The sequence below is a fragment of the Protopterus annectens genome, chromosome 2.part0 (genome assembly GCF_019279795.1).
Source record: "Protopterus annectens isolate FY-2018-M chromosome 2.part0, PAN1.0, whole genome shotgun sequence".
Classification (NCBI taxonomy): Eukaryota; Metazoa; Chordata; order Ceratodontiformes; family Protopteridae; genus Protopterus; species Protopterus annectens.
The window spans coordinates 1,193,461,139-1,193,481,138 of NC_056728.1; the positions used below are offsets into that span (position 1 = coordinate 1,193,461,139).

General features: G+C 36.6%; 1 protein-coding gene across 3 annotated transcripts in view; it reads right to left on the reverse strand.

Moving 5' to 3' along the window:
* The window catches only part of LOC122793408 (serine-rich coiled-coil domain-containing protein 1-like), a 1,745,065-nt gene that overhangs the window by 414,266 nt on the left and 1,310,799 nt on the right, over positions 1 to 20,000 (reverse strand). For all 3 annotated transcript variants that reach the window (XM_044061389.1, XM_044061390.1, XM_044061388.1), the window contains exon 3: positions 15,081 to 15,167. In XM_044061389.1, the coding sequence (XP_043917324.1) occupies positions 15,081 to 15,167 (87 nt within the window). The remainder of the gene's footprint in view (positions 1 to 15,080; positions 15,168 to 20,000) is intronic.

Genomic DNA, 20,000 nt, shown 5'->3' on the forward strand with positions numbered 1-20,000 from the left:
TATTTCTTGTAGTTGCTGTATTTGTTTTGTAGATCTCTCCTCAAAAGTGTCCACTTTGGTATTCATTTTGTCAAATTTCACTGACAAGTCTTGTATAGCATTTAATAAAGACTGTATCTCCTTTTTCATCGTCTGGTCCTGTGTGGTATGCTTAGAAAAGTTCATTTTCAGTAGATTCAGATACCTTCCTTCTTGTTTTTGACAGGAAAAATAATGTTTAAAGCCAAATTTTTTGCACTGTAGACTTCTAGTGATATTAGTAGAAGTAATTCAACAAAATAGGTTTGTCTACAATATCTAGTTTTTAAAAATTCCTGTCAGAAATATCTTTTGAGTGCAGAGCTGAGAAAAGATGCTGCCAACCAGTCTACATCCTAGCCATGCCCCGGAGCTCTATTACCTTTCTTAAAGGAGTCCAAGTAATACTATAAAACTTCTCACTGCTGCCATCTAGTGTTCCTCCCAGCTTTATGCTAAAGCCTTAGCAAAGCCATACACAGATGTGATGCACCCCACCCAAACACCCCTCATCCTTCTCAAACCTCTCTGATTTTACAGAGCACTCTTGATGTTGTCTCTTGTATGTACCACGTCTTTAATTTTTCATGGACTGTTGCAGTCAGTCTATAGTGCTAGACTTAGTGTTTCATATTTCTTGTAGATTAAATAATACACCACAGCATAAACTCACTTTGTTTAGACTTGAGGTTTAAAGTGATCCTAGGCAAACTGCTTCCTGTGCCAAGGCTGCTGATGTAACAACCCCTCCCCCCATTTTATTTATTTTTTTTTTAATGTCTTATAGTAATATGGTGAGGGGTACATGGTGTTTTGTGGTACTGTAGAGGAATAACACTCTGCTAAGCAACTGCTTGTGCTCTGAGGGTATATCATCCCCACCCATAAGTCCTTCATGCTAGGAAACTTTTTCCATTAACTTTTAAGTATCCTTGGTGTCTTTGAGTCCCCCTCACCTATAGTTCTTTCATGCTGCAAAACTGTTTTCCTTTAACTTTTAGGTATGCATAACATCTGGTGTTCCCCCTCCAGTACTCCGGAATTTGGTTGTTAGTCTATGGGATTTTGAGATAAGATGCCTTCACTCCATAAACATGTATTCACTCATTTATGCACACACACACACACACACACACACACACACACACACACACACACACACACACACACACACACACACACACACACACACACACACAAATCCCCCCACATCCAATTGCACTCACAGACACTCTCACCCATTCACACACACACATACACACCCTGAAACCACTCACCCCTCTGCATAAACGCACTTATGTAGACACTCACATAGTCATATGCACACACTACCCTACTGCAATAAACGTCCCAGTAATTACCTCACATGTGATCTCACCCATTGAAAGTAATATGTAAATGAAAACTTTTGGTCATGTTCACTAACACATTGCTGGGTGAGCAAACTTATGCAGTAGAATGATTTTTTTAATTGCTCAGCTGTATAAATCCCTAACTCCAAGCACTTCCAGAGGAGAGCACATGGCTAATAAGCATAGGTCACTCCTCCAGAATGTCTCATTATCATTTGCTGTAGGCCCTATAGACAATCCACCACAGTGCTATACCTCTTCATGTGACAGTAATGCAGTATGGCTGTCTCAGAAGGGGAAATGGTTACTGCAAGGGTAAAATGGGCTTATCCCTCACAGTGCACTTTCTGAATCTCCTCCAGTGTTCTCTAATCATACTGTGATCAGATGTTTTGGCATCATTATTGTAATAGTAAAATATTCTATTTCTGTTATTAAAATCTGGAAGTAAATTCTACTCAAAGTCACTTTCTGTCTCTTTTCAGTTAAATTCCTCTGCTAAGACAGCAGGAACAAGAACACATACAGATGAATGAAAATTTCTCCAAATCATATAGAATTTGTTTTACTCTGTCTAACCAGTGTTTTCATGTGTGTGGACATTTTTATCTTTCAAGATCATTTACTTCTTTATGCTATCATATAACACGTACTCAAAAATCTTAAATTTACTAGAATTCCAAATTTCTTTCACTGACAAACCCCATCTAGAAGGGCAGACGCGCTTTTCAGAATTAATCCTAAATTACTTTAAGAGTGCAAAATCCAAAACTAACTAGCAGAAGCATCATGGGGGAAAAGACGACCTTAAACAAGAATAACAGAATGACCACTGTTTGGTACTGATACCAAAAAAAGCACAAGACAAATCTGAGAACAGATAATTTAACACATTTAAAAACAATATTTCTTCCCTAATATTAGGTTTAGTAATAAAGCTGTCTTTAAGCCATCAACTACTTAGCAAAAAAAATTACTTTAGAATTAGCCAGCCTGACTTTACCACTGATATGGATAAATAACCTTAACCATTAAATCAATCTATGTAGATCTTATAATGAAATATCAGAAGGTTTATGAAGAATAATCAAGACTCTATCTACTAGATGAACTTTCATGGTGACAGCAGACAATATATCTTACTTTTATAGTTGTTAAAGCTTGATGCATGAAGTGCCTTGAATTTGTCCTTGGCATAAACTTTAACACAGTTCCTTTCAAGCCATAGTTTACAATAGCATTCAGACTCAATAAAGTTGTCATCCTTACAATCTCTGTCACATCATTATGCCATGTTTTACAAAAAGCTTCTTAATAAAAATCAAAAACCTTCTTATGCTGAAACCACACATCATTTTTATTTCCTAAACTCTTGCTATTGGTTAAGACAATTTTCTTGTAAGTAGGCCCCAGTATATCCTGGATAAGAATTCAACAAATCCTTTAGATATTACTAAATGAGATTTTGGTACATCAGGGTTGTCTGCAAAAACAAAACTGGGCATAGTCCATATATCCTTTCCATATAAACATTCATGCATGTAATTGTAGTACTCCATTTCCTCTTCATATATGATAAAAAAAGAATGCCAGAAAATAAACATTAAAATTGTATTTCTTCAATTGTAAACTGATACCTATAATTTGTCTCTATGCGGTCCAGAAAATATAAATCCTAATTTAATGTTACATGTATCATATATGTCAAATGGTATTTTATTAAAACTTTCTTGCTCAGCAATCTATTGTGTGGCTTTTAAAATACACTAACCATAGCCCTCTGCAATCAAATGACTATTCTGCAAAATACATTTCATAAGAGAACACAGCCATGCTCTTCATTGTTGAATTAATACAGAGAAAGCTATTAGAACTGATATGCTGCAACTTCCTGGCACTCTCAGAGAGACCATTACTGGCTGAAAAACACTAGAAACATGAGCTACAAAGAGTCATAGAAAATGATGAAGTTTATATCACATGGGATCACCCAATACCAACAGTTCAAAAGACAGATGCAAGAAAACCAGATATAGTGGTCCAAGAAAAGAAGACAAAAGTAGCACTGATCATTGAAATGGCCACACCCAGTGACTACAGTATCTTGCGTACAGAGAGACACAAAGTCATAAAATACCTGGATCTGCAGGCAGAAACGAGAGCCATGTGGAAGAAAGATACCCAGACAGTTCCAACAGTAGTAGGAGCAATGGGTTTTATAAAAAAAATTACAATCATATTTAGATATGCTACCAGTTCATGTAACACCATACAAATTGCAGAAGGAGTCATTACTGGGCACATTGTGGGTGCTGCGAAGAGCACTTCTGGCTGACATCAAAGAGTGAAACAATACTAATTTCATGAACTTTAATCATACTTTGAATTAGGAATGGTGTCCATTCCCGTCATGGTATTAGAAACCCAAAAGACTCGGAGAAATTAAAAATGAAAAAGGCCATTATGAGTAAATTCTATTTGATTCTCCTTGTTTTGAAAAAACACCCAAGATTGGGGTTCGTCATACCCTGAAAATAGTTTGTACTTTGCTAACTTGTTAAGTCAATAACTCAGTCATGTTTCTATGTCCTATTCTTAAAGTAATAAACCACATTGGTTGTTTTTCATCAATGCTATCAGATATTCTTGTACCCCTTCTTCCTTTCCCTTGGCATTGCCTTGGAGGAGGTGGACATTTTTAACATTGCTTCTGAAATCAATGGAGTAAGTGATGTGTTAATGTGTAGGTTGTAAAGCAAGGCTAACATTTCTTTGAAAGGATACCATTTTTAAGAATAAAATATTTCAGTAACAAGCTGTCCCAAAGAAGTGTAACCACACTTATCTGTGTAAAGTCTCATGCAGAAAAGTTCAAATTGTTCTTGTGACTTAATAACAACATTAGTTAGTTAAGTATAATGTGATTAATCTATACCAGATGTGGATTACACCAGGTTTGTAAGGATTTCTTCTCTAGGTTGGACTAGAAGGATTTGTTTGTGGAATCCTAGCAACTAGGAAAAAACATGCAACAGGGTGTGCCCTGGCATGCCTATACACTGGTAAAAGCTTTACTGGAATGTTGGAACAATGTATCATAAATAAGTCTTATGGATATAAATACTGCGACACTATTATTAATAAAACTGAAATTAATCCATATTGGAATGTTCAGGTCTACTTTATAATGTCAACTTAGCATTTCATCAATGTTCAAAACAGTGAGATGAAAATGTTGCAAGTTTACAATCACAAACTCCCAGAACATTGTATTTCCTATACGGAAATGTAGCCACTTGGCCATCAACAATAACTTTAAAAATGGAAGCAAATTACACCCACACCACCCCTACTTAAATATACCAACTTCAAGATTGCACTACACCAGGAGAAAGGGCAAAGTTCACCATGGTGGCCAAGTGGTTACTTTTCCAGAGAGAAAATATTATCTTCCAGGAGTTTGTGATTGCAAACCTGCGATGTTGTCATCTAGCTGTTTTGAAGGTCGACTATATGGAAAGTCAACATTATGAAGGAGATGTGTCCAGGTAGGTTTTGTTTTAGAAAAGGGGATGTAATTAATATTTGAAAGTTTGCTGACATTGCAAAGGTCATCTTCTTAGTCAGGTATTGTGGAGAATATGTTGATGCCTTAGGATGTCATTCAAACAACTGTAAACAATAGTGACTGAACCACATGGTGCAGATTTCTGATATAACATTAATTTTTTGTTTGTATGTTATTATTTATTTATTATTTATTTACATTTGTTGACCATGAGAGTCTGACTGGACACAGGTCCATTTTCAGCGGAGGCCCGGGGAGAAAAGCTCCACATTAAGTATTATTTGCATTATACAGTTAAAAAACATAGCATTTATAGATGTTATGATAGAAGACTTCAAAATGTAAAAAGTTTTATTTTTAAATGGGCATAGGCCTAATTATTACTACTGCAGGAACAAATGTGTATACAGAATGTATGCAATGTCTTCATTCTCCTTGATTTGAATGCATTACAATTTTTTGTCTGGATTTAACCTTGATGATGATGCATGTAATTATGAATTTTTGATTGGAAGGTAAATGTTGTTGGTTTTGTTACAAAAGAATCAATGAGTTACTATCTACAACTACAGATGTGTCTGCAGTCATAAAACTAAATGAGTTATTGGATGAATTGTCACTAGTTAGAGCAGAGATGCTATTATCTGAAATTATAGGAATTGCGTCAATATCCATAGACAGAACCAAACGTACCAAATAACTTTTCTCTGCTAGAAAATCAATGAGCAATACTGACCTCAGAGTTATAATGTGCGCAGCTGGGTAAATTAGGCCACAAATTTATATTATTAGGAGAAAAAATGTTCAGATATATTTACAGTGAGAGAATGCATTAGTGAGATTTGATGATTAATATGACCAGTGTTGCACGCAGCTCTAAAGTCTGTTATAGACATATTTTACTTCATCAGTAGATTTAGTGTGATTGCCAATATTGTCTTTTTTTCTGCAGAAATCTTCTGAGAATAAACAAAAGCTAATAGTCTGCCTTTTGGAGAAATTGAAAAAGTAGGAGACACTGGTTTCTCAAAGGCCTTATTAAGATTGAATTGTAGTAAAAATATTTCCCCTGGAAAATGCACAATATCCTCATAGCTGCCTAAAATCTTCTAACAATGACTACATTTCTCTATTTTTTTTGTTAAATCACTTTAACTATAGCTATTGAAATCTTCCATCTTGACGCAAATAATATACACACTCTAAATTGCTCAGTAGTTTCCAGAGTAAGAATATAATGCATGGGAAATACCAAGTGTAATGCATATCTATAGAACAAAAAAGTATTAACTAAAGATATATAGCAACAGGATAAGATTTCCATAGGAGAATACTAGGCTAATGACTGTAAAGGGCCTTTATGAGGCTAGCTATGATTCAAATAAAGGGCCCTTATGTTTTGTGGGGGGGGGGGTGTATAAACTTAGGCATGAGTGGCTGAGCATTTACAAGCAAACTCTCTCTAACAGAGACACAGGTGCCAGACTCAGGGTACATTTACCATTCTCCATCCAACAAGTCAAGTTTTGCTTGAAGAAGTGCAGGAAATATCTTTGCTTTTTATTGATGAGAAGCCTGTTCCAGATAAGTGTTAGCCTCTGAGACACCTGCCTGTCCCTCCAGCATGCCCCTTTTATGTTGCAGGCAAGGTTTAGGTCCCTGGATTGGGTGTTTCTGATGCTATTTGCTTTGTGGATGTACAACTTGTCCATTAAGGCTGGATCAGAAGATGTTTTGTAGACCAGGCTTAGGTTGTCTCTCAGCAGCCGGTAGGAGACCGAGTATAAGGACAAGGCTTTGAAGCAGTCCACATAGGACCTGTTTTCTACCCCCTATCCCATATATTGCTTTTGTGAGAAGCCTTTGTGGAAACTATAGTTGTTGCATATGCCTTGTCAGTTAAATGCTGAGGGGAGGACTGTACTTAATGACTGCTCTTATGAGGGCAGAGTACACTGGAACAATGACATCTTTGAACTTGAATGCAATACCCTTTTTTATTACTTGTGCAACATAGAATGATTTTCTTACTACTGTAGACACATACTGGTCAAAGGCCAAGACACTGCCTCCATGCATTCCCAAATCGTTGATTACTAGTTCTACTCTTGGGATGTATCGGTGTAGCAATTTGTAGGCGTGGCTGTCTTATCAAAAGATACCATTGGGCACTCCTTCACATTGAGTTTAAGACTGTGACTCTGGCACCAGTTATTAGTTTGTGTCAGGCCTTCTTGGAGTTTATAGGTATCTTGGAGGGATTCAAACACTGTATAGAATTTGCAATCATCTTTGAACTTGGACAGCCACAGGCCTTTGATATTATCCTTGACTTTGGAGAAGAAACAGGAGTAACACCAGCACTGAGCCCTGAGGCACTTCACTAGCGACTGGCCTTTTTATGGAGGTACACTCCCCTATTCTGACTTCCTGATTCCTGTCAGTAAGTCAGTTGGCTTTCCAGTGAGTAACATAGGGGTTAAACATAACTCAGAGAGCTTGTTTACAATGTCTGAGTGTGGAACAAACATCCTTGCCCCATACATCCCAACCAGATCTCTGAAATCTGAACACCAAAATTTAATCTCTGTCCACAAACCCAAACACCCTGCAGGCCAACTCCTTCTCTCCTTCACTATAGGCAAAAAATGGAACTCTCTCCCTCCTTTACTCAGGACCACACCTAACCCTGAAACCTTCAAAACCCTACTTTTCTCTTACCTATCCACTAAACGTAAATGTTCCTGCTTTCACCCTACCTAAAATCTCACAATTTTACCCTTTGAGCTTTCCATACTCCAGCTCTTCTCTACACTATTACCTCTTTTCTATTCTCCTAACTAATCTAGCTAACTTTCTCAGACTAAACAATCTCTCTCTCTCAACTCCAAGTATTGTATATATTGTAAATATCAAGTAATTCACTGATGCTTATTGCCCAGTGAGTCTAAACTTACTGTTCTGAATGTAAATACCTACTAACTGTTCTACCTATGTAAAAATTGCATTTCAGTGTTATACTATCCACCTGTACCTAACTGCATGACCTTATATATTTATTTAGTAACACTTTATGTAACCTTCGTAACCATATTTGTATGTATTTCCATTGCATTATGTAACATTTGTAACCATATTGCTTATTGGAGCTTTTCTCCCCGGGCCTCCACTGAAAATGGGCACACCACTGGCCCAGTGGACTTCCCCGGTAATCAAACTGAAATAAATAAATAAAATAAATAAATAAATGTTGTTGAATGCTTTGGACATGTTGAGGTAGGCAGCATGCCCCATTTTGCCCTAAAACATTGCTTTGGTGACCTTGACAAAGAAGTCTGCCAGGTTGAATAGGCATAATCAGCCCATGACAAAACCAAACTTAGTTTGATCTAGTGTCTGTAGGTTTCCTATGTCATTATTCAATGCATTTATTTATTTATTTGACATTTGTTAACGAGATTGGTCTCTGAGCACAAAAGCCCATTTTCAGTGGAGACCAGAGGAGAAACGTTCCAGTGCAATAAATTCAATTATAAAATGTACATTTAACATAACAGAAATAAATAGTTACAGGATGGAGCCATGAAGGATATGATAAGTCCTTAGTTATTACGTAGCATGGCAGGTAGAGTGTAATAGTAAATTGAGAAATAATTTAAGACAGATGTTACATAACAAAGGAAGGAATATAGAAATTGAAAAAACATAAATATGAAGGATAGGTTACTCCATCACATATCTGAGAGAAGCTGATAGATACACAGTAGCAGAGAATTCTTGAGAGTTAGAGCTGTAAAATAAACATTTGTATTAGAAGTAGAGAAAGGGGGAGAGGGGGTTATGTAGGGTCCTGCCAGGGGCAGATCAGTGAGTTGGATAGAAAGTATCTTGGATAGGAAACACTAAATACTGATTCTATTAAGCCAAAAAGTTCATGTTTCATGATATTAACATGATATCCTAGTATATTATAGGATTCCATCAATGTGGTGTTCTTGGACTTGGAAAATGCATTAAGGACCTGTTCCCCTCCTGTTCTCTAGTGATAGGGGAGTTATGCTTGTGGGTAATGAAAATTTGTTATGTCTTAAAGCTCAGTACATTTGGCTTTATTTACAATAAAATCAGTTCATTGATGTGTCTTGCCTTTTGAGGTTGCTATCATAGCTAAAAAACTTATGATTGTCCTCTGTCTGGTAGGCTATTTTATCCTCAGTTTGGCTTTTGCAGACTTGATGAGCCCCTTATGTTGCTTGTTTAGATTGATGAGAACAATTTTACCTTGCTGGGCATGCACCCATAATTTTCATCATGATTTTTTCAATTTTATTGCACAAACTATTGATGTTTGATACCACCAGGGTGGCATGTTTTTATTTTTTATTTATTCCTGTGCTAGTTATGGTTGGGTACACTGTCTCTATGTAGCTATCAATATGGTTATACAGGGCTTCCATAAACAACTTTACATAGGCAGAGGTATTTACAAGGTTTGGTGGTCGGCTTGGAATTTTAGGGGGGTGCAGCAGTAGCATTGTAGCCTCACAGCGAAAGGTTCTCCAGTTTAATTCTCAGCTGGGGTGTCTTCTGTGCAGAGTCTGCATGTTCTCCCTGTGTTCATGTGGGTTTTTTCTGGGTGCTCTGGTTTCCTCCCACGTTAAAAAGACATGCATATGGAGCATTTCTCCCCTGGTCACTGGTGAAAATTGGCTTAATTCCAAGTCGGACTTTCCCGGTTAACAAATCTGCCAGTATGTCACTTAATAGTAGGAAGTTTGCCTTAGAATAATTTCTAAAAGGACTAAGGTTATCTGATGTCCAGGTTTTATTTTTATTTAGAAAGGGACAGCTTTATGTTTTGACCTTACCAGTGAGGAAAATACACTAGGAATGGTGCAATATTTGTGAGGAGCAGGTCAAAGATGTCTGCACCCAAATAGGACTATGGACTAACTCCATTATAAACTCCACAAATTTCTGGGTATGTATATTAGGGATTGTGTATAATTTCCGGTCTAGAACGGGGTAGCTAAGGTCACCCATGAACATGGTGTAAGGTTGAATGGGGAGTGTGTCAAATAAATTTAGTTAAATGTCATGAGATTTCCAGGGTCATGCAAACTTGACACCAATAGCTTGCTGGGACTTTGTGTATGGTAACTTGGACATGGAGAAGGTCATGCACGTCATGCTAATTGACCAATGTGCATGTTTTTTATGTGCATTGAGACACCTCTTTATACAAACAGACAAACTGACTAAAAAACAAAATTACCCATATGGACAATCAGGAAACTAGACCTAGGGCCCTCTGAAGTGATCCTCAAGCTCAAAATGAGGTCAGGCTACTCTCTACTGCATTTTTATATATATAAATCTATATATATATATATATATATATATATATATATATATATATATATATATATATATATATATATATATATATATATATATATATATATACACACACACACACAAATATATATATATATTTGTGTTGTATATTTGTATATGTGTTCTTTCTTCTTTTTTTTCTAAAGCAATCAGCAGAAGCTTATTTTAATTCTTTAATTACTGCTTGTTGAACTGTTTTCTGAAAAAAGAAAAATCATGCAATAATAATTTTACACCCCTGTCCAGATCAGTTGCATAGTTTATACTGGATTTCAAATAAGCCAGGAAAGTCAACATTCTTATTTTTTTAATGCACTTTTAATAAAAGCAATAAATAAAAGGCAGATGCTATTTGTTACCTATTGTCTTGAAAAAAAAAAAAATAGAGCTCACACTCATACAAACACACACACACACACGCACACACACACACACACACACACACACACACACACACACATATGCACTCATGCACGCACACATGCACGCATGTACGGACACACACACACAGACATATTCTGCTGCACAGTGCACATGAACCACATGCTTTGTGACACCTACTTGTCTGTAGCACTCTTATTCTGAAGAAGAAGAAGATGATGAAGAAGAAGAAAAAGAACAAGAAGATATGTCTGACAACCCTTCCTACATCAGTAAAACTAGGGCATGACCATAGGTGTCCTGCCCAAATTTACATAGTCACTGGAAACAGCATCTTAGTCACCCTTAAAAGGCAACAGACACAGTAGAATCCAACCAACCAAGAAAACAAATTATATCAACATAATGAAGCTCTTGGGGCTTGTGGTTAACAGTATATTATTCTTGTTGTGAATCATTCTTTCTCAAGATAAGGTTGATGGATCACACTATATCTGTGAACTACATTAATTTGAAACAACTGGACTATATGGATGTAAAGGTAATGCAGTAGGCTATGCCCAGACAGGGTGTATATCATAACATCGAATTTGCATAACATCGAACGGCCATAACCTTGAATGTGCCATTCATCGAATCTGTACTTGTGGGATCGTAGTACAGTGAGGATCAGTAAATATGCCCTTTCCTCACTGCAGTGCGACCTCGGAGTTGGTAAATATAATTATTGGGGGGTGTGGGGACGCAGCAATTCGATGTCATGATATAAACTCCCCCAGACATGCTATATTGTACTACATTTCTTGTTTATAGGGAAGTGGGGAGCCCCCTACTCTCATCTCTTTTTGTTGAGGTCATATGATGATATCACTGTAATATTTAAGTTTTATGTATAGGAATGCAGGTAGGTTGTAAACTTGGAAAATAATTTCAGATTACACTGGTTAGATCTGCACCTTTTCAAATTCTAAAAGTGGGACTTTTTCATATTAACTAGAATTTTTGATGGAAATATCATGCCTACAACCAATGCAAAGGAATGGATTTCACTTGTATGCCAAAACAACTGCTCATGTTGTAGAGCATGAGGTGTTTACACTACTTTGGATGATAGTAAAGCTGTTCCACACAAAAAAAAAAAAAAGATTTTAAGCAAAACTCGGAGGAAAGTTGAGGAAATATTTTCTGACCTGAAATCTCAGGACATGTGCCTTTTTTCATATTTTTTGCAGGGTGCAACTACTCAAATTGGGAATCTCATTCATAAAGAGAGAGAGGTAATTACCCTAGCACTGGATGAATCTAACTTAAAATTCAGCAAAACAACACTGTTGTTTCTTCATTTAACTGTGTGTGGTTCAGTAAAACATGATTTTCTCACTAGCCATGTAATGAAATGTGGACTTCAGAATGTAGAACTACAACACATGTGCGCCTTAACCTGTAATGTTGCACTAAGAAGCATACAGGCCTTAACCTGCAATATTGTCCTGGAAAGTCCAGTCAGGAAACTAAAGTAACCTCAAAATCAAAGTAAGTAGGAAATCAGGCTGTAGTTTAGACATGGCGGAGTGACAGGGGCAATTGCCCCAGATGTAAACTGTTAGGGAGGTGCAATCAGCTGATCCTGATCTCTTTTATGCAATACTTGCTTTTAAAAGCCAGTATTGCATTTGAGGTTTATACCGAGAGCTGTAGTCTAAACTGTAGCAGTTTGCTACAGTTTAAAAGTAAAAGAATGGAAAATATTTTTTTAAGTAAAACTAGAGTACTATAGCCCTCCATGCAGGCAGGGTATAAACTGTAGCAAATGCTTGCTTCATTTGCAGCAGGCAGTTTGCTGCAGTTTAAAAGAACTTTTTTTAACTAAAACCTGATCACTCTAGCTCTCTGTGTTGTCAAGATATAAACTGTAGGAACTGTTTGATACACTTATAGCAAGTAATTTGCCTAACTTTAAAATAAGATTTTTTTTTACCTAAAACCTGTGTTCGATAATGCAGTGTATAAATTGTAGGAACCATTTGCTACAGTTTAAAAAAGAAATAATAATAATTATTATTATTTTTATTAATAAAATGTGGGAAAGGAAGATTGGGGAATGGCACAGAGATGGGACCTGAATGGCTGGGGTAGGAAGTAAGGGAGATGCGTTTTACATATGGTCACCTGGTTGATATGCCAGTAGAAGAAATGGGGGTGGTAGTGGATTATTTAACTGTAATAGTGATTGGCTAATTACAGTGAAGTGCATTTTGGGCCAACTACACTTCTGGTCTCAGGACTTTAATAAAGGCATTCCTGGAAAAAATAACTATATATCCATACACACACACACACACTTGTGTGTGTGTGTGTGTGTTTATTTTATTTTACATTTCTTTACCAGGATAGTCCGACTGGATATATGTCCATTTTCAGCGGAGGCCTGGGGAGAAAAGCTCCAGGTTATAAGATAATAACAGATACAGATTGAAAAAAAAAAACAATTTACAGAATTTTAAAATTTACAGTAATTTAAAATCTCAAAATCAGGATACATGCCTTTAGGAATGTGGTACACAATTATCTTAGGTAACCAGCAGATTAATATATATTATATACACACACACACACACACACACGCACACACACACACACATATATATATATATATATATATATATATATATATATATATATATATATATACACACCCATACCAAAGGGTAAAACAGTCAGACAGACAAACCATTGATAAAGAACTGCAAGAAAAAAAACAGTTAAGTTAGAGTTTTTTCCATGTGGTACCTTAGACCTCCTGTAATAAAGGCCCATGGGATATGTGCAAATGACCCCTTAAGAACATAAATCATTTGAAGTCAGCATGTAAAGAGTATCATATTCCTGCCAGTTCAATCCTGATTCTCTGATGCTGTTTTTTACTGAAAACACAAGCACTGTAGATATCCCCAGGCATCTGTGTAACTGTATGCTAACTGTACTGTCTTGCATCTACTGCAGTGATAAGCAGTTCTGATCTGCTGCCATATTCAGTCAACTTTTGATGTAAGCTTTCTCATACTGAAATTTATACAAATTGTATCCCTATGTATCCACAGTAAAGCTGTTCCCAGTTGTACTTATGAAGCAAACAGTTACAAAAATGCAGTTAAACAGATGGACTGTTGAAGTCTATCATCATTTCTGCTTAGTATCTTGTATTCTCCTTCAGCAGCTGACAAAAGGTTGAGTTTACAGTGCATGAGGGAAGTCACTCCCTGCTGTGCCAGAAAGTTCTACAGAATTGCTGTTAAGTTAACTGGGTCATGTGAGAACTTGCTTCAGATGTTTCATCATTATCCTCATCCATGGCTTTGACCTTAGCTGTTCTTCATTAAATCTCCTGAGCTTCCTATAACTTTAGTCATATATCAAAGTGTTATATGATTAACACTGACCTTGACTTCATCTCAGTAGCAATGTATTCAATACCATTTTATAAAAACAGCGACATCATCTAAAAAATAAGTACAACTTTATCCAAAGCATCAAAATTAGACTGTTAATAAGTATGAAAATAGTGTCCTGTATCATTATCCATGCAAGCTGGTCATTCCTGACATAGCATGTGCCTTTAAATGGAGAGAAGTTATACTGTTTAGTTTTCTAAGTTTTACCTTCCCTCTTGAGGTGGAACAGGTCCAGACAAAACAGCAGTACAGACATTATATTATTATATTATATAGCACATTGATTGCTTCACTAAACATATAAACAGTAAGTGCAGAATGTAAAAAATTCTGTCCATGCGATATCATGATTAAATGCACAGCAGTACAGTAAGTAGATGCTGTGCTTAAAAGCAGTATCTACTATTGACTAGGCTGCTTTACCAAAACATTTCCTTTTCTTTTTGTTTAATTCTGTCTAACCCACCACGGGATGTGAAATCTTAAGATAAATCAACTGAACCAAGACCAATGTACTGACAAGTACTACTGTAGTGATATGTACTTTGTCCAGCCCCTAAAAAATCATTTAAGTATACTTTCCTTGCAAAACCTAATTCTTGATTCCACAAGATTTGCTCTCAATGAAAACGACCACTTACACTGAAAACAGAATGAGAGCAAGTTTTAAGAATCTGGTCCCCGTAGTAAGCCTGTTTATACCTAGGCCTTAAACTGAAGTAAGTCTGGGAGTAAGTCTTTTGGAATGAGAGCACATATACACTGAGAGGAAGTCTTTTGTAATCTGGCCCTTAATTCATCGCCATAAAATTTCAGAGTACTGAAGTGCAGTCAAAATAATAGATGCAACAGGCTGAAATTGTGACTTGAAAGAAGAGAGGGGTAAAAAACATGGCTTATGCAACTACTTACATCACGGGCAATAAATTCTGTCTGTGTGGACTTGTCCATTCTGTCCATTCTGTAGCCAAGGACTCTGTGTAAATGTTGTGCTTTTTCCTGCAAGACAGCAAAATACCCATGAGTTGCAAACTAGTAACATCCATTCATGATCAATCCCACCTTGGAACAAAAAATGTATAATCTCCATAAAACAGGTTTGCAATTTACAGTGTATAATCACACAAGAGACAACTAGAGAAGAACCTTCTTGACTGGCATTCCTATGATTAAAATATTAATAAAAAATTAGTTCCAAATAAATCACTACTGTAAGATTAAATTGCAACCAAATCAAAAATACAGACAGGCTGTTTTTAGGTGTGGAATCTTTCCGCTGCTTAGTTTGACATTTACGTGATAAACTTGTTAAGAACTGCAGATGTAGTACTCTGCAAAATATAATAGGTAGTTACATTCAGGAGCCTAGCACAAATTCCCAATTGATCCCCAAAACAATGAATGGTTAAGTGTCTCACTCAAAATCACATATTAGGCAACGGAGGGCTAAGGGAATCAAACCCTGTGCAACAACAACTATTGCACACAGGCTTAACCCTCTGTACCAAATGCCAGACATCATTAGCAAATATTTTGAAAATGGCTGGTCTAATTTTTGCTTAATAGCTTTGGAATTACAAGAGAGTGCAGTTTTCTCTCTGTCTGGAGCATGCATATACCCCCCACATTTGCATCGGTGTTATCAGGGTACATCAGCCATGGTTAAAAAGGTAGTCCATAGTCCATCCCATTTACCCATTTAATAAAGAATAAACAAACAACAAACAAACAAATAAATTTAAAATTAGGGGGTGGTGTTTATCAATAAAACTCTGAAATGTATTTGCTTACATAAATCATCATTTGCATGTGTGTAACACAATGTATACATTATAAAGCACTGGAGAAGTTAAAATAAATGCATATGATGTGTTATTTAACACCAGTTGCATCATATCATTTGTTTCCATCCATAGATATTTCAAAACCATCACTATACCCAGTTCAGGGTATAAAAAAGCAAATGGGTACCTGGTTCAAATGCACACATACACACACACACACACACACACACACACACACACACACACACATGCAGAGTGGACACTTACAAACATAGCAACTATAATTCTGGCAATCATGGACTTTACATGTATAAACAAACTATAATAATAATAATAATAACTGTGTAAACTTTCTCTGCGTAGTGCAATTCTCACTTCCAAAAATGCTTTTTGATCGGCTAAATTGTCCATGTATTTATATATCATCTTTTTTCCTACCCTTTTGGCCAGGGCCATTGTTGAAAATGTTCTATTAACCAGCCTGCTTACCTGGTTAATAAATGATAGATTAATTAATTCGTTCATAAATTACCAGTTTTTCTTTGGGAACAAACGATCAGCATCTTGCTTGAATTCAGATGATCAAGCAGACACAGATAAAAGCAGATATTCCATAAAAGGCACAAAAATAAACAGAAGCTGTACTCTGGACCTGACAAATAGGCAAGACATAAAAAATAATGTTATTATTAGAGCTTACTTCAAATTATCGGTGCATAAAATTTAAAACTGTTATCAAAGGCAAACCGCTATCTGAAAAATAACCACGTATATATAGGAAGATAATATCCATCTTGAAGTAGTAGGAAATTATATCTATTTCAAAGTCTGAATTGTTTTAAAAACTGGCTTGTTTGTCAGTATTATGGGATTATCCAGTCCTTTGCATACACACACACATACACACACACACACACACACACACACACACACACACACACACACACACACACACACACACACACACACACAGACACACACACACATACACACACACAATCACACATTCATTTAAAGAAACTATCCCAGTGGCTGTAACAATGAAGGAGTAACAAGTGTAGCAATCAGCACTCACTAAGGGGATGAAGGGAGACCTGTCAATTGTGATGCTTAATGGACAGTGGGCAGGGTACAGAAAAAATATGGGTAATCCCAGAATGTTTGCAACCTTTCTAAGAGTGACAATGTTACTTATGGCTTACTTTTAGGGAAAAAAACAGTTTTGTTTTCCAGGATTACCCAAATTACTAAACACTTTCCTAATGTTATTGGATATTAGTGTAATGAAGTTGCATTATAATTCTATGTGTACATTTTATATGTTTTATACATTTGTGGATGTGTGTGTGCATATATATATATATATATATATATATATATATATATATATATATATATATATATATATATATAGTTTATTTATTTGCAGTTTGTTAACTAGGAAAGTCCATTTGGCCGAGATGAGACCTTTTTCAATGGAGGCCCAGGGGAGAATAACTCCATGTACATACAACAAAACAAAATCAGAAAAAATTAATACAGGATATTCCAAGGGCAAAAATCAACAGAAGTTATTACAACATTTTACAGGTAGAGTTTTGAGATAGAAGGTTGAAGGAAGTGGGAGAAGAGGGTGGAGGTTAGGAGGGGTGGGAGCAGGAGCACTCACAAGTAGAAGAGATATAGGACTGGAGCAAAGTGTTAAACCTGGAGAGGTTCTGGGTAGTTCGGATATGGGGAGGAAGTGCCTTCCATTTTCATGCTGGGGGAAATGACAATAGAAGTTGCCCAGGGGTATGTAACAGTTTGCCGTAGAGAGTTGAATGTAAGAGGGATAGTTGAGGAGCTCCAGCCCGTTCAAGGATGGTAAGGAATCACAGTGGTAAGAGGAGGATTTGGAGCTGGTAGCAAACTTGTAGTTTTTATTGTAGCAGTATGCCAGTTTAGCTTTAAGGGTGGCTTAAAGACTGGTAAGGATGGGTGCCCCATACATGAGAGAGGAAGGAGGTAAGTGGTAGAGGGGGTAAATGTGACACCAGGGAAATACTACCAGTCTAGCTATCTGGAATACTGTAAATAATTATGTCACTTGAAAATACTAATATAATTTATAGAGAAATGTGACACTGCCAGCCTAGCTATCTGGAATTTTGCAAATAATCATATGTCATTTGTGAATAGGAATATGATTCATATGCTTGTCCTACAAATGTAAGAGAACTGTATGTTATGTTCTGAGCTTCAAGAATGTAACTACAGTGTACCCGACTGGAAAAGAACAGAAATGTATATAAACTATATACCTGTGCAAATGTATGTTTTAATAGTAGATGCTGAAAAATACAGAGTTAACTTCCAAAACTTCAAGAAAATAAGTGGAAATTGTTTTATGATTGTGTTATCTCAGTTTCAGTGCAGCAAGCAGACACAATGCCTAGTGCTAGAGTTTTTTCTATTGTCTTGAAACAGAAATGATTACTAGGTTTCAAGTGTTTTTATTGCTCCATGACTTCCTAGAAGCTGCACACTTTTGAGAGATATGTATTTTTGATACAGACGTGTTAAATTCTAAATATTTGTTTAGCTTAGGAACTTACGTCAGGTAACACGGAGTGATGTCATCCGAGCTAACCCAGCAGTAATGCTGAATATTAACTTAAGAACTCTCTCAGAGAGAAAGACAGGGCATTTTCTATCTTGTCTTGGACTAAGAAACATCCATCATCTGCATTTGCCTTATTAATAGTAAGTAACTAGGGTACAGTTATTTCTCTTACATATAGATAGGAATATAGTAAAGATTAGTTTAGATGTTTTCTGTATTTATTTGAGACTGTCCTGCAATGTTGTTTTAAAATATTTCCTGTGATTCTGAACTCTGTAGCTACTGTGTTGATTGAGTATAGTCTTGTTCTTTTATTATTTATTATTAAATATATTTAAACCTTTTAATTGTGACTGGTTTGTTTAGACATATTTAAGCTCTTAGAGTATTTGCATATGTATTTGGTGACACTGTACAGGCCACCCCTAAATAGCCTTGCTCTTGGTCAGACTACTACTATTTGGATTAATAGTAACACTACGCAGTAAGATTGGTCATCTGTTGGTAAGGACCTTAAAAGTGCTTGATAAGTAGTGGCTGGTGGCAGCTGGTACTACTTCATAGTCTGGGAGGAAGGGGGCATAGCTAGTAAACCTGTGCAAGCCTTTCCCAGGTGTATGTTTCTCAAAGTGTGTGTGTGTCAGCTACTTGTGCAGGGACATGAAGCAATGATTGGACACAGAGGGTCCTGGAGGTTTTGGCTTGGCTACTCAGCTGAGATCTAGACCGTATAACTGTGCTAGTGGGGAGTCTTATTGGGGATCTGGTGAAAGAGGGAGAAACCAGCCCCAGACTGACTGTGATTTCTGTGTGCTCTTAAGGGAAATTGTACTTTACTGTGTGTGTACTTATCATCCTCCCAATGTGTATGTCCCTCACTGGTGCTAGTGGGGAAGAGTGAGGCTCCTTGATTACTGGGCCAGTGCAGGGACATCACAGTAAGATTAGTTGAAGAGGTGAGACAGTGATTGTGAAAATACAGCATTCTGAATTTCTGGTGAGTTTTCTGATGTTAGTTTGAAGGTGAGTGTCAAACTTTAGTTGTTCATCGATAAGGACACCTAGAAGCTTAGTATGGAGGACTATTTCAATGGGAGTCATATTTTGGCTTACTGTAGAGAAGGAGTTTTTGTCTATTTTGGTGTTTTAGATGGGGTAAAGATCAAGATTTTGGTTTTTAGATGCATTGAGAGCTAGGTGATTGTTTAGCATCCATGCCTCAGTGCTGTTAAAGGTGGCCTGAGTTACTTGCATGAGCCTGGGGAGAGATTCAGCAGAGCAGATGATGATGGAGTTGTCTGCATATTGGGCAAGTCTAGCAGTTGGGATACAATGATGAAAGTCATTAACGAAGATGTTAAATCGTAAAGGGCCCAGGATAGAACCTTGGGGAACGCCTGTTGAAGTGTCAAGGTAGAAAAAGGTACAATTATTCGGGTCTAT